This window comes from Hemitrygon akajei, chromosome 27, assembly GCF_048418815.1.
Source record: "Hemitrygon akajei chromosome 27, sHemAka1.3, whole genome shotgun sequence".
NCBI lineage: Eukaryota > Metazoa > Chordata > Chondrichthyes > Myliobatiformes > Dasyatidae > Hemitrygon > Hemitrygon akajei.
In genome coordinates, this window is record NC_133150.1 from 27,184,705 (window position 1) to 27,201,371 (window position 16,667).

The 16,667-nt window shown below is 40.9% G+C and overlaps 1 protein-coding gene across 1 annotated transcript in view; it reads left to right on the forward strand.

The window, feature by feature from the left end:
• The first annotated feature begins 310 nt into the window (after positions 1-310).
• strip1 (striatin interacting protein 1) overlaps positions 311-16,667 on the forward strand; it is a 49,464-nt gene continuing 33,107 nt past the window's right edge. Inside the window, exons 1-5 of the mRNA XM_073030510.1 lie at positions 311-509; positions 3,237-3,306; positions 8,824-8,898; positions 9,676-9,810; positions 10,756-10,876. Coding sequence (XP_072886611.1) covers positions 351-509; positions 3,237-3,306; positions 8,824-8,898; positions 9,676-9,810; positions 10,756-10,876 — 560 coding nt within the window. The 5' untranslated portion in view covers positions 311-350. The remainder of the gene's footprint in view (positions 510-3,236; positions 3,307-8,823; positions 8,899-9,675; positions 9,811-10,755; positions 10,877-16,667) is intronic.

Genomic DNA, 16,667 nt, shown 5'->3' on the forward strand with positions numbered 1-16,667 from the left:
AGAAACCTGCCATTCGCCGTCCTCCATACAACTCCGATCACTCAATACCACCTCTCGTTCGCTGTCTTCTCGGTCAGAACCTGCCATCGCACCACCCCCCACTTTCTGTTCGAGAGCAACTCCCAACTGCAGGTTCAATCCTTTGCTCCAAACCGAATTATTCAACCGACAGCTCCAAGGCTACTTTGCTAGGTGCCGAGTGTATAATTTTTGGGGCGTCCATATTGAGAAGGTAACGCAAGAGTTCAGGACGGCCATGTCGTTAAGGGGAAATTATCCCATTGTTTTGATGATGTCACATTGACGTCAATATGTTTTTTGCGGATCTCGCGAGAAGAGGGTAGCCGGCGATGGAGACGGGCGGCGGGCCGTTGCCCGTCGGGCCCGGACCTGGATTAGGTACCACAGCCGTGACTGCCACCACACCCCCAGCTAACAACAGCTTTGGCAAACCCAGGGCTTTGCCTAAAGGTCGCGAGTTTTTCAGGAACCAGAGAAAAGATTCGGAGGTGAGGAGTGTCAGCAGGCAATGGGCCCGGGGCAGAGTTACAGAGGGAGGGGAGGTGGTGAGCAGACCGGGTGCGGGGGTGGTGGGGGAGTGAGGAGGTGTTGATGATGGGGAGGGGGTGGGTTGATGTCAGCTCAACATCAGCTGCCCCGGTTAGTGATTTCTTCGGTGTCTTGCTGTTCCAAGCATTTATTAGCAATGTTTTATATTTCATATTTCCATACTGTTCTGTCTCCCCACCGCATTCTTGTACCCCCTTACCTCTCCTCTCCCCGGTCACTCAGGTGTTCACCCCCATGACCCTTTTCTTTGGCTTTCTATAGCTATAGTTTGTTCATAGCTCGTATTTTTCTGCAAATATTAGGCTATTGTCTAAATGAGACCAACTTCAGCAACACTCAATAATAATAATTCTGCATTATATCTACTATAATATAGACTAGTACAGTAAGTGATTGTACCATTTATAAGTGGAGGTGCAGGAAGTTTTGAAGAAGCAGAGAGTCAACAGAAGGACTTAGATAGATTAGGAGAATGAGCAAATGAGTGACCGATGGAATATAGTGTTGGGAGGTGTCTGGTCATGCACTTTGGTAGAAGAAATGAAAGTGTCGACTATGTTCTAAATGGAGAGAAAATACAAAAAGCTGAGGTGCAAAGGGACTTGGGAGTCTTTCTGCAGGATTCCTTAAGGGCTAATTTGCAAGGTGAGTCTGTGGTAAGGAAGCCAAATGCAGTGTTAGCCTTCATTTCAAGAGGACCAGAATGTAAAAGCAAGGGTGTAGTACTGAGACTTTATAAAGAACTGTTGAAGCCTCATTTGAAGTATTGAGAGCAGTTTTGGTCCCCTTACGATGTGTTGAAACTGGAGAGGGTTCAAAGGAGGTTTACGAAATTGATTCCAGGATTGAATGGCCTGTCATGTGAAGAGTGTTTGATGGCTTTGGGCTCGTATTCACCGTCAGAAGAATGAGGAGTGACCTAGTTGAAACTTGTTGAATGGTTAAAGGCGTTGATACAGTGGATGTGAAGATGATGTTTCCAGTGTTGGGAGAGTCTAAGACTCCTTTTAGAATGGAGATGAGGAATTTCTTTGGCCAGAATGGAGAATCTGTGGCATTCGTTGCCACAGGTCAGACTGCCAAGTCTTTGTGGGTATTTAAGGCACAATTCTTGATTGGTCAGGGCATGAAGGGATTCGGTGGGGTGGGGGAGGCAGATGATTGGGGCTGAGATGAAAAATGGATCAGCCGTGCTGAAATAGTGGAGCAGATTTGATGAGTCAAATGACCTAATTCTGTCCGTAGGTGTTATAATAACCAGTATATTGGTTATGCACTTCTGACGATCAAGGACCTACGGTGTTTTTGTGGTTTCTGATGTGATCAATGAGATCAACATGGGAATGCAGACCCTTCCAAAGATGATGTGGTGCGGGAGTTGTTTGTTTAATCCTGTGCTGCTTCTGTCACTTATGAGGGATCTATGGACTCCAGCTTCTCAAAATTAAAAGAAGTGCAGATGTTGTAATCATGGGGGAGCGGGGGGGTGGGAGGCGGGTGCAAAGAGACAGAAATTGCTGGAAATTGGTAAAATGGTATCAAAGTAAGAGAAACAGTTTCAGGTCAGATTGCCGGTCAGAAATCTTTTCCTTGGCATGAGGTGAAAACACGAATCTGTTTCATACATAGTTACAGTTACTGAGGCGGGGTGGGGATCAATCTTTCCAGTCCCAGGGCATTGCTGCAGGAGTTCTTCAAGCTAGTGTTCTCGGCCCAAATCATTTGAACAGTTTATAATGTTAATCAGTCATAATGATGATGTACACTGATTTGTACAATTCCACTCAAAAGTCATCAGGAAATGAAAACCGTCCATGACTGGATACATCTAAAAATAGGATATCATTCAGGCATGGCTTGATAGTGGTATATCTATAACAGCAAGGGAATAAATATTTTCAATATGTAGGTCCACGCATGTACACTTGGTGTTCAATCATATCCAATTACTTCTCTGCCATTAAGATCTTGGGTATTGCAGTCAATCAGAAGCTGAACCTGATCAGCCACATAAATACTGTGACCAGAAGATCAGGGTATCCAGCGGCAAGTGACTCACTTTCTGATGCCACAAGATACTTCCACTATAAACAAGGCGCAAGATAGACTATTGCCTAGATGAGACCAACTTCAGCAACTCTCAACAATACCTAGAACAAATACCTGCTTAATTGGCATTTGATTTCAATGTTCACAGTAAATTTATTATTGAAGTAAGTATATGTTCCATATACTACCCTGAGATTCATTTTCTTGCTGCATTTGCACAGAAGACAATAAATATTATAGAATTAATGAAAAGCTGCACGTGAATGGACAGAGACTGGCTAACAAGCAATGTAAAAAAAACCAAGGCAAACCGTTCAAGAAGTGGTGGTTACCTCCAACTTCTCAAGGGTGTTCAGGGATAAGTTTAAACATTGGTTATGCCAGATATGTGCATGTCATGAAAAATTAATTTTTAAGAAAGTGTCCTTTATGTTGGCTAGGTATTTGACATCATATGCAAATTTAGACGTCTTGAATTATGAACATTTGTATAAATTATGAACAATTATTTCAACAGTTTCAATTCTGATATTATATTTGTATTGTAGAATTTCCCTGTGTAGACTGTCTGTTTTGATATTTAATTGGATTGTTGATTTCTTTCTTTTAAATCCTAGGGTTTTTCTGAGTCACCGGACCTTGAGTTTGAATATTCTGACAGTGACAAATGGGCAGCTGAGCTTTCAGGTAAAAAGTAAAAATTTTTAATAATCTACAAAATAAATTTTTTCAAATAAAATGTAGTAAGGTGAGATATTGGTAGATGTGAAACCTGGTGGATAAATAAATGCAATGATGAGTGAGGCATCAGCTCTGACCTTTGCGGGTTCTTTCAAGCTTTATATCTCAGAATTGGGAGAATCGTTTCCATCATTTTGCAGCAGTAGTTGTTTGGCATTTGAAATTTACAGACACTTCATCATTGCAACTGGACATGGTGACATACAGTGGAGTGACAGGAAGTGTAATATTTTACTAGTCAATCTAGCTTCAGGGCTTCATGAGGCCAAACTTCACTCAGAGGGTAATGAAGGTGTGAAAGGAGCTGCCAGTGCAAATGGTGCATGCAAGCTCAATTTCAACATTTAAGAGAAGTTAGGATAGGTACATAGATGGTAGGGATATGGAGGACTATGGCCCCAGTGCAGGTCAATGGGAGTAGGCAGTTTAAATAGGTCAGTAAAGACCGGATGGGCCGAAGGGCCTGTTTCTGTGGTGTTCTTTTCTAAGACTAATCTTGTGAACAGAGAATAGATTCTGCTTGCATTGTTGATTTCTTTCTCTTGGCCAGAGATGGTGTGAAGTGAAAAGAGTTGTGCACAAGCAGATTCTGTTGGGTTGTGGGAGTTAGAGAACATGATCCTCAAACTTCCTTTCCTCTCCTTGTCATGTGCACTTCATCCATTTCCCTTCCCATTTTGTTCTGAGTGTGGATAAAAGAGTAAGTATGAAATGCTTAGCTTGTAATGAAATGGTTATGTACAAGAGGACGGGATAAGTAATCATAGAAAGGTGATTGAGTGACACATGTATTAATGGCAAAATCAGGTGTAAACAAAAACGGGAGCAAATAATACCATTTCCCATTAGTGACTTGGGAAGAAAAATGAGAGCGAGGGTGGGAATAATGTACTGAAAAAAGTGAAGTGGTTAAATTAGATTCACGAAATGCATTAGTGTCCAGGAAAGAAGCCATTCTACCCACTGCCACTTGTGCTCCATCAGCATCCATTTCAATTTATATGATTGACAATTGACTACATCACTGAGAGTCATTGAACAGAGACAGGTCCTTTGGCCCATTTGTTCTGTCCTCACCATATTATCCTCCCTGCTAGTGCCCCTGTATGTACCCAGGGGCATATCTATGGAAAATAGCACCTATGGCAAGCACTGAAATTGTGCCCCTGTCCAAACATCTGACACCCATCTTTTAGATTTCTTGACCATAATATCAGCTCAAAAATGCAAGTCAAGCTTGTTAATCTTTTAATTAACAAATTATGGCACTACATGAAAATTATAACTGCACCTTCCTTGCTTTCACTGATGAAAATTGGTCAAAGTCCATTTTTTTCGGTTTCTTCTCTTTCTACACTCAGCAGAGCAAGATCACAGAGTCTGCCTTGACCCATGGAGGCTCTCAAATACGAAACTATTAGTTTTAACGTGCTGAATGATCTCTCACAGCTGGCGATGGAAACTGCGATGGTTAGCATTATCTGAATAGCAATGCGAAGATTGGGGAAGGCGCTCTCATCTCCATACTGAACAATAAATTCAAGAAGCTCTTCAGGTCTTGATATTTTCATGTTGACCCGCCTTGATAGCAACATTCTGCAATCCAAAATTTCTTCATCTAGCTGCTGTCCATCAACATCAGAGCTGTACAATTCACCCAAATTTTCTCACTTCTTCTTTAGGTCGTTACTATCGGCGTCGTAACACAGTCCCTTGACATCGAGAAGGAACCCAAACTTGGCGTCAGAGTCGTGCAAATGAGCGAACCTTTCATCCATGTCTCTGTGAAGATGGTCGAGTGTTCCCTTCATGACTCTTTCCATTTCCTCCTTAGCTGTTAACCCAGAGTCTCTCGAGTTCTCATCAGCCATTTGTTCCTTTCGTCTCTGATGTCTTTCAACTTCAATATTCCATTCTTGACAGAGACCGACTCCTTCGAGTGACTAACCGACCAATCATAAAAATGATCTCGGAGGGCTTTCAAATCCAGGGCAGTATTCTGGAGTTTATGCTAGGATCCTGCAGCCTCTTTTGAATACCGTCAATACGAATGAGTGCATTGTTCCAAAATCCTAGCAAAATCAGAAAATTGTAATTCAACATGCGGTTGTACAGCTGCGTTGCGTCACTTTTCGTTTCACTAGTCTTGTTTTCAGTGTCTATCATGCCCTGGAGAACTTGAAGTACTTCTCAAGGTACTTGTTAACAGGCTTCACTGCTTCTCTTCTTGCACTCCACCTGGTTTCGGACTCCGACTTTACCACAGGCACAGTGTTTTTGAGTTTTTCCCAGTGCTGTGTTGAACGAGAGAAAAACATGTAGAGAGCTTCAATAGTTCCAAAGAATGTGATCATCTTTGATCCTGCTGTACACCCACCAAATTGAGTGAGTGATTGTCGCAATTCACAAACACTGCCAGGTTGTTTTTCTCACTTATTCTTTGATGAACACCACATCTGTGTCCAGCCATCACAGCAGCGTTGTCATAGCACTGTGACCGACAATCTTGTAGCTCCATTTCATCCTTCTCTAGCTGTATCAAGATGTCTTCAGCCAAACTCTCTGTATCCTTCTGGCTTATCTGGATAAAACCAAGGAAGGACTCTCTAACACGGACTCAAAATCAACTTCCACTTACCTCACTACTTCTGACATCTGCCTGATCAAGAGTCGAGTCGAACATGAGACCATAGTACTTGGCTTAACGAATACTTCTCAGTAAATTCTGGCGAACAGTGGATGCCATCATGTGGATGAATTCATTCTGGACACCCGGTGAAAGATGAGACGTGGATCCAGGATGACTTTCCAAATGAGTGAGGTGTTCTTTTATGACAGGGTCAAAGATGGCCAGTAGTTTCAGTAAGCCAAGGAAATTTCCCACATTGGAGTCATCGTCTAGCTGAAGTGACTCCCTGTGTCCTTGCAAAGCCAGGTTCTGAGTCGCAAGGAATTTTATGCAGTGAAGGACTCTTGTCAAGATATCACACCACTACTGCTTTTCCTAATCAATCTGTGACTGAAATACCGCATCAATAACTCCTCTGTTTCCAGCTGAATTTCTTTCCACTGTGTGAAGCATTCCTGATGATTTTTGGCATATTCATGAACACATCCTTTCAGGTGCTTTCCACTGGTTGAATCCACTTTCCTGCTCCAATGAGGATTGATGGTCTGACCGGGAACAGAGAAGACAACAGATACAAAATGCAGACATTTTAGAAGGGGAGTGGACCAGCCATGAGCGAATCACTTCCTCACCACGATCATTTCCCAATTTCCTCTTGAACTAAGTTTTGTTCATAAAGCGGTTATTTGTTGGTAGGAAAGGCCCCTCACTGTTCTGGAAATATTTCGAACCCAGCTTTATTATTTCTGTTCTCAATGCATCAGGCAGAATTGCTTTTACAGTATCCTTGTCGAACTTCAAAAGTCCAATGTCATGCTGTTCAGTCACTTCTGGTATGACTGTTAGAGACTCTTTGACACCATCCAGTTCACTAGGTTCAGTGTTGTCAGGTTCAATCTCATCAGGTAAAATCTTGTCAATAAACTCAACATCACCACTACCACCACCGCCACCGACTTCCCCTCCTGTCATGTCCACGTTCTCTGTGGCAGCCTCACTCTTAATCTCGTCATACTCGGATCTATCTGACTTGACTTCCTCCTCGCTTGTGACGAGTTTGTGCTTGATCCACCTTCAGATTCTAACAAACTTGTAGCAGGTGCAGACGACTCCATGGAACGTGTCAAACTACGTGTTCCGGGCTTTACAAAGAAGGGCTTACTCCGCCTCCAACTTTCGTCTCTTCTGTCCTTCAGCTCCACTTTCCTCCTCCTCTGTGAAGAAACGTTTCATGGTCTTCTTACACAGTGCTCTGAAAAAAGGCCATCCTTGTGCTTCTCACCCATGATAAAAAATAGATCATACATCTGAAGAAAATTCTTTTTTCACTATCCATGGATAGCTTGTCTGTCTTTAATAGAAACTACTCAGTGGCACCCCCCCCCCCCTTCAAGTGGTGCCCAGGACATGTGCCATTCCTGCCATACCTTAGATATGCCACTGTATGTACCTATCAAAATGCCTTTCAGACATTGCAACTGTACTCACCTTGACCACTTCCTGTAGTAGCTCATTCCACATGTTCACTACTCTCTGTAAAGAAGTTACCTCGTGGGTCTCTTTTAAATCTCTCTTTTTATCTAATATCTGTGCCCTCTAGTCTTGGTCTACCCATCCCTGGGGGACAAAAAAATTATGGCCGTCTACCTTATCCATACCCCTCATGATCTCATTAACTTAAATGAGGTCACCTCTCATTCTGCTACACTCAGGAAATAAAGATCCAGGTGGTCACTCTCTCCCTTTAATTCAGACGCTCTAGTCCATGCAACTTCCTTGTAGATCTCTTCTGCCCCTGTCCAGCTTGACATTATCTTTCTATAGCAGGGTGACCAAAACAATATCCAAATGTAACTTCACCAATGACTTGTATAACTGCAACTTAATAATGCTACTTGTAAGCTTTACTCCCTGACTAACGAAGACCAGCAGGCCTTACACCACCTTCTCCATCCTGTGTATTTGCACTGCTGTTTTCAGTGAACTGTGCACTTGTACTCCAGGATCCTGTGTTCCCCAATACTCATCACTGACTTGCTAATCACCATATAAGACCTATGCTGATATGACTTGCAATTATCCAAGTTGAAATCCATTTGCCATTTCTCATTCATCTCCCACATTGATTAAGATCTCTTTGTAATTCATTGTAACCTGCTTCACTATTCACGATATTTCAGTATCCTCAGCAGACTTGTTAATTGAGCCATGTGCATTCATTTCCAAAACATTTACATAACTATGAATAACTGACATCTTAACACAAAGCCCTGGAGCTCCCCAATAGTCACAGGCCTCCAGTCAGAGAATTGGCCTTCACCCATCATCCTCTGCTTCCCATTTCTTTATTCACTTGGCTAGCTCTCCCTGAATCCCAATTGTGCTAACCTTACAGATCAGCTTTCCATATGTATCTTGTCAAAGGCCTTACTAAAGTCCGTATCGACAACATCTACTGGTTTACTTTCATCTAACCTCTTAGTTACCTCTTCAAAAAAATTCCCACCAGATTTGTCAGCCATGACCTCTCATGCACAAAGTTATGCTGACTATTCCTGATTAGACCTTGACTAACCAAGAGATGGTAGATTTCCTCCAGTTCCCTACAACCGAAGGCAGGCTCTCTTAGAAGGTCCTTTTTATCCTTTAACAATTAAACATCAACCACCTTCCAGTCTTGTGGAACCACAGTAGTGACTTATGATGAACTAAGTATCTCTATAAGGGACTTTGTGAGTTCAAAGTACAACTTGATTCTAATGTGAACAAGGTGTAGAGATATAAGGTCTATTCTTAGTTAACACTCCAAAATATTTCTATTATTATTTTATTAGAATTGTACAGCTATACAGAGGGTCCTGAGCTTCAACTGAATAGAAAATGCTTTGAGGATGAATTCAAGACTCATGGTAATGACAAACTTTTTGCTTGTATATAATTCTTTTTCTCTCTCTGTTTATGTTGTCAAAATTGATGTTAAATTACTCAAAGACTTGATACATTAGTATTATATTGTAGTAATCTTTTACTCAAATCGTGACATTATTTCTAAACTACCATTCAGCAATTTATTTGGTTTATATTCCATTTCACATTTAAAGCTTCCCATTGATGATTTGCTGCCTTTTTTAAATCTTGAGTTAAAATTTTTCCTAATGCCAGTACTTTTTCCAGGTCCATGATCCTTTTCATTTATACTTTACTTTTAGCTCATCTCTGGACTCCACTGTCCAACTATTCCCAAATTCTTGCTCTGGATATTTACTGTCCTTAGAGCAAAATCAGATAACTTTATTTCTTTCCTGTAAATATGTTCTAAATTGCTTTCTTATAATGTTAAAGTTGAAATTGGGAAAATGATCTCTTAACTTTTGCTCAATTAAGGAGTTAAAGTTTGTCTCTCTGGTGCCATTTCAGATTAATTCTCTGAAATTGTGCAATTTGTTATGATATTTTGCCTGCAGTGTGAACTGTTTCTACTTTTGGCACGAACGTACAAAGTACCAGGTTTTAAGTAATAGCTTAATTACATTATTTGGCTGCTGCAGTTGTGAATATATACGGTAAATACAATTGTAAATAGGTCTTGATTTTTTAAGAGATCAGATGATATATTACTCCAATAGACTTGCTTATTGTCATTGCTGATGATGAATAACAAGTGCTCTTAATGATTTGCTGTGCAGTGAAAGATAAGAAATGGACAGAAGTGGATTTCTCAGAGCATCAGGCTCATGCTATGCGATTACTGGATGGCTTGGAGGTGACTGCCAGAGAGAAGAGACTGAAAGTGGCTCGTGCCATTCTGTATATGGCTCAAGGTAATATCTTAAACTGATCTGACTATTTTAAAGCTATTTTTTGTTTGTTGGTTTTGAGTGAAAATTGGAGATCTAGGCCACAGCAAATTAGTACTCCTAAAAGGCCTAGCTTTAATTTCCATACATACTCTCTCTTTGCTCTATGTTTCCCTTAATGCTTTGAAATGTTTGAAATTGTCCTTCAACCTTCAAAGTAATTTTTCTGTAGTTGGCAAATTTATAACAGTTGTTTTTGATTATATAGTTAACAGGGTGGATAAAGGAGAACCAGTAGATATAGTATATTTCTAAAAGGCATTCGATAAGTGCCACTTAAAAGATTACTATGCAAAATAAAGACTCATGGTGTTGAAATATAATGGATAGAGGATTGGTTAGCAGAATTGGGAAAAATGGATAACTTTTGGGTTCATAAGAGAATGTGGGGTGGTAAAATTGATTAGAGCAGGAGTGGTGTATAAATGAGTGCTTGACAAGTTAGCAAAGGGCCTTATTACCTGCTGTATTTCTGTGGTCTATTTGTGTGTCACCGACGTCAGTGACAGGCCTCAACTATGCAATAATTTATACTAGTGATTTAGATGAATGAAATGAATGTATTGCAGTTGAGCTTGTTGATGATATAAAGATAATGGAAAGTAAATTGTGAAAGGGACGTAGAATCTGCAAAGAAATTTGTCGGGTTAACTGGGTGACAAAATGTGGTAAATGGTGCATAAATTGGGGAAATATGAGGCCGCCCACTTTGATTGAATAATAGTAATTGTTTAAATGGAGAAAGATGACAGAATCCTAACCAACCTCACCTTGTCCTTGTCCTCCAAGATACTGCTATCTGAAGTGCTTGGAGCATCATCCATGTTAAATTCTTACATAAATTTGATTCTTACTTTAGATGAACAAAATTAATGCAGACGTGTTGCGATTCTTTATGTTGGCTTGCAGGTACCTTTGGTGAATGTAACTCTGAGGGAGAAGTCCAGCAGTGGATGAGATATAATGTATTTCTGTTGCTCGAAGTTGGCACCTTCACTGCATTGGTGGAGCTTCTCAGTATGGAGATTGAGTAAGTGCCAAAAGTACCTATGTACACATGGGGTCTGGTGGTGTTATACCAAGCATTTATGACACAGTGAAATAATTGGCTATTTGCTTTCTAAATCATTGCTTGAATTTTAAGCAGCTTTTTGACTGGTTATTAATGAGCTATGAGAGGGGGAAAGTGGGTAATTAATTAATTGTTTAGTTCTTTTCCGTTACCGACATAGATCAGTTCAGTAAAACAGAATGAGGAATGTGTGCTTCTATAGTGCCATTGTCAGAATGAAAGTAAGGCTTCAAATAAATCAAATAAAGTTTAATTATTATTCAACCATACATACATGCATACGAACGAAACAGCATTCCTCTGGGACCAAGGTCCAAACCAATGCAGCTCATTCAAAATAGCAAACAAAAAAACAGTCATGCAAAAAAAATGTATATATTCCAAGACTGAGCGACGTGTCCCATAAATTGAAGGTACATCTCACAGTAATCCGGCCTGTCATTCCACCGATTGAACACGAGAGGGCAGCACCAATGGGAGAGGCCAGCCCCCAACTGAGCATGAATGCCATGCTACACAAAGTAAGTTCTTTCAGCATAGAAAGTTTGGGGAAAAAATTGACCTGCATACAATTAGTGACACATGAGACTGCAGATGCTGGAATCTTGAACAGCACAAAAGGAGCTGGAGGAACTCAGCAAATCAGGCAGCATTTATGGAAAGAAATGGACAGTCGACCTTTAGGGTCAAGACTTTTCATTGGGTCTACCAGAACATTAACTGGCCTCCTTGACCTCTGAGTTCATCCATTGCTTTTTACATTGTTCACAATAAGTATAAAGGTGACAGCATGATGTCACTGTATACTCAAAGCATGCACTGGAAGACAGAACTGTATTTTGACTTCAAATGCCCCTGGAGTGAATATGCCGTTCTATCTATACTCTGTAAGGGTAGAAGATCAGCTATTTCCCATGCTGAGACAATCATGGGAAATGGTGCCTAAGAAGGGATACCCTGTTTCTCAAGGCCATATCAAATCAAAAATTTTCTGAGAAATTTTATGATTGGTCTTCATTGTGTTTATTGTAAAGTCTGTGTGCTAGTGTTCACTATGTGACACAGTGTTCATACAGCACAGACAGAAATGACAGTGTCTCCTAAATACAGTGTAGGTCCCAGTTTTAAGCATTTGCACATTTCAGATGAAAGGATTGCTCATCTATATACAGAACTGAATGAAAGTTTCAATAGGCAAGGCATAAAGCTTCTCTCCCCTTTTTTTAGCAGCTAACCATCTGCTTTTGAGATTTTAAAAATGCGTAATATTTGCAAATATTTTCTATAATTTCTTTGTCATTTCCACTAGTTCGTACTGAAGCTGATATTGTTCATTACCCTCCAGTGCTGTTATATCATTTCCTTTCTGAGCATCCAATAATTCATCTTGGCTAGCATTTTGCTTGGTATAAGTGGTTTCTACTGATATACTGTCGCAATGTTCCCACCCATTAAAACCACCATTGTCTAAATGGTTCTTAAAAGCTCATCCTGTAATCTGTCCTTGGAAATAACAGTCGTATCTCTGCCAGCTTTTTTCAAAACCTTAAATGTATCCCTGTAAATCACTGGTCATGACTCAATTGCTCCGGTCAGATTTTTGTTCCTGCCATAGCAAGGAAATACTCATATCACGTTGTGTCCCTTGTTACTGCGGCAGTGATGCACCGTGCTGTCAGTCCATATGATCAGCTATGCCCAGTGTGGATGGACTACCCTTACTTTACACCACTCTTGATTACTTACCCTGATGGCAGTTATATACAGGCCCTCAAACAGGATGTGGGATGTAGGTTTCAAAGGGAAATAGAAAAGCAATGTAATAAGGGAAATGTTACAATAGTAATGGGGGATTTCAATATGCACGTAGATGGAAAAATCAGGTTGGTGCTGGATCCCGAGAGAGGGAATTTGTAGAATGCCTACAGGATACCTTTTTATGTCAGCTTGTAGTTGAGTGCACTAGGGGAAAGGCAGTTCTAGATTGGGTGTTGTGTGATGAACCAGATTTGATCAGGAAGCTTAAGGTAAAGGACTCCTTAGGAAGCAGTGATCATAATATGATAGAATTCACCTGCAGTTTGAGAGGGAGGGGTAAAGTCAGATGTATCATTAATACAGTGGAGTGAAGGGAATTACAGAGACATGAGTGAGGAACTAGCCAAAGTTGATTAGAAGGGGACTCCAGCAGGGATGATGATAGAACAGGAATTGCTGGAGTTTCTAGGGTCAGTTCAGAAGGTGCAGGACAGATAAATCCCAAAGATGAAGTACTCTAAAGGGAGGATGAGGGAACTATTTGGTGGCAATGGAAGTCAAAGACAGCAGGAAAGCAGAAGTTAGCCAAAAATATCAAAGGGGAAGCCAAAAGTTTTTTTTTCAGATATATAAAGAGTTAAAAAAGCAGGAGTGGATATTGGACTGCTGGAAAATGATACTGGAGAGGTGATAATGCAGGGACAACGAAATGGCAGCTAAACAATAAATATTTTGCGTTGATCTTCTCTGTGGAAGAAATTAGCAGGTTTCCAGAAATTTGAGAGTGTCAGGGGGCAGAAGTGAGTGTTGTTGCTATTACTAAGCAAAATGTGCTTGGGGAGCTGAGAGGTCTGAGGTAGATAAGTCACCTAGACCAGATGGACTACACCCCAGGGTTCTAGAAGAAGTAGCATTGAGGATATTGTGCAGTCATAAGTAATGATCTTTCAAGAATCACTAGATTCTGGAATGGTTCTGGAGGACTGGAAAATTGCAAATGTCACTCCAGTCTTCAAAAAGTGGGTGAGGCAGAAGAAAAGAAGTTTCAGTGGTTCAGTGGTTGGAAAGATTTTGGAGTCCATTATTAAGAATGAGGTTTTGGCTACTTGAAAGTGCTTGATAAAGTAGTTCTTCATAAAGTAGTTCTTCAGCATGGTTTCTTTAAGGGGAAATCTTGCCTGACAAATCTGTTGGAATTCTTTGAGGAAATAACAGGCAAGATTGCCAAGGAAGAGTCAGAAGGTCCTTGACAAGGTGCCAATCATGAAGCTGTTTAACAAGATAAGAGCCCATAATATTACAGGAAAGATACAAGCATGGATAGCAGTTTGGCTCATTGGCAGGAGGCAAAGAATGGGAATAAAGGTGGGGGGGTCTATACTGTTTGACTGCTGGTAATAAGTGGTCTCAGCTAGGGATCGGGATCAGGACCGCTTTTTTTCACATTACATGTGTACAGTTTGGTTGTCGGAAATTGCGGTTTTGTGGCCGTTTGCAGATGATACAAAGATAGGTGGAGGGGCAGGTAAAGTTGAGGAAGTAGCAAGTCTGCAGAACTTGGACAGATTGGGAGAATGGGCAAAGAAGTGACACTGCTACAGCTCAGAGCATCGGAGTTTGGAGTTCAGTTCTGATGATGTCTGTACATCCCCCTGTGAACTCAAGGGTTTTTGTGGGTGCTCTGGTTTCTGCCTACATTCCAAGGACGTACCAGTTAGTAGATTATTGTAAATTGTCCTGTGATTAGGCTGTTAAATTGGTGGATTGTGTGGCTCGGGGTGGAAGCAGCTAGTCCATGCTGTATCTCTACAAAACTAAATAAATAAAAATGATAAATAATGGGGAAAATAGTGGTAATCAAAATCTGGATATTGAACAATGAGTGATACTATTGTAATGATGTTAGATTGTCATAGAGAAAAGTAGAGCACAGAAACAGGCCCTTCAGCCCATCTAGTCCATGATGCACTATTTAAACTGCCTACTCCCATCGACCTGCACTGGGACTACAGCTCTCCATTCCCCTACCATCCATGTACCTATCCAAACGTTGAAATGGAGCTTGAACCACTTGTGTTGGCAGCTTGTTACACTCAACCTCCTGTCAAACTTTTCACCTTTTACCCTTAACCTGTGACGTTTTTAGTCTTTAACCTGTGGGAAAAGGCTGCTTGCGTATACCCTATCTAAATCCCTCATAATTTTGTATACCTATATGAAATCTCCACGCAATCTTCTATGTTTCAAGTGCTAACAACCTGTTCAATCTTTCCATATATCTTGTCCTCCAGACCCAGCAACATCCTTATAAATCTTATTTCAACATTAATTACATTTTTCTTGTAGGTAAGTGGCCAAAACTGCACACAATACTCCAAATTAGGCTTCACCAATGTCTTCTACAACTTCAACATAACATCCCACCTTCTGTACTCATTTCTTTGATTTGTGGAGGCCAATGTGCCAGAAGCTTTCTTTAAGACCCTATCTATCTGTGACGCCACTTTCAAGGAATTATGGACCTGTGTTCCCAGATCCCTTTGTTCTGCCAGGTTCCTCAGTGCCCTGCCATTCACTGTGTCAAACCTACCCAGGTTGGTCCTACTGAAGTGCAACACCTTGTACTTGTCTGCATTAAATTGCATCAGCCATTTTTCAGCCCCTTTCTCTAGTTGGTTAAGATCCTGCTTCAAGCCATGATAGTCTTGGTGTCATCCATAAACTTGCTGGTCTAGTTAACCACATTATCATTTAGATTGTTGATATAGATGACCAACAACAGTGGGCCAAGCACTGATCCCTGCGGCACTCTACTAAACACAGGCCTCCAGCCAGAGAAGCAGTCATCTACTACCACACTCTTGTCTTCTTCCACAAAGCCAAAGTCTAATCCAATGTACAACCTCATCTTGAAAACTGAGCGACAGCTTTCTTGACCAACCTCCCATGTGGGACCTTGTCAAATTCCTTGCAAAAGTCCATGTAGACAAGTTACCTTCATCAACTTTCCTGGTAATTTTCTTGAAAAACTATAAGATTGGTTACACATGACCTACCACACAAAACCATAGTCCATGTCTAACCAAATACTCATATATCAGTGTCTTAGAATACCTTCCAATAACTTTCCCACTAACGTCGGCCTCGCCGGCCTATAATTTCCTGGTTTAATTTCAGAATCTTTCTTACACAGTGGAACAAAATTGGCTATCCTCCAATCCTCCGGAACCTCACCTGTCGCTAATGATGATTCAAATATCTCTGCTCAGACACCAGTAATTTCTGCACTTGCCTCCCACAGGGTCTGATGGAACACCTCATCAGGCCCTGGGGTTTTACTTACCCTAATTTACCTCAGGCCAGCAAATACCACTTCCACTGTAATCTGTATTGAGTTCATGAAGTTGATGCAGTTTTGCCTTACTTCTGTAGACTCTGTGTCCATCTCCTGGGTAAACACAGATACAAAAAATGCATTTAAGATCACCACTATTTCTTTTGGCTCCACATCTGGATTATTGTTCTGATCTTCCAGAGGACTAATTTTGTCCCATGCAATCCTTTTGCTCTTAGCATAGCTGTAGACTCCCATGGGATTCTCCATCATCTTGTCAGCTAAGCTAACCTCATGCCTTCTTTTAGCCATCCTTTTTCTTAAGTGTTCTCTTGGATTTTTTATATTCCATAAGCACCTCCTTTGTTCCTACCTGCCTATACGTGCAGTGCACTTCCTTTTTTTTCTTAACCAGGGCCTCAATATCTCTTGAAAACCAAGATTCCCTACACCTGTTACATTTACCTTTTATTCTGACAAGCTTTGTACTTTCAGTATTTCAGTTTTGATGGCCTCCCACTTACAAAGTACACCTTTGCCAGTAAATTTGTTTTTTTGTTTATGCCTCTGGACAGAGACTCTTTAGTAGTGCTTTACTATTTCTGCTATGTCGTCCTTCCTCACCACCCCACCCCAAATGCTGTTAACAGTTTTTGA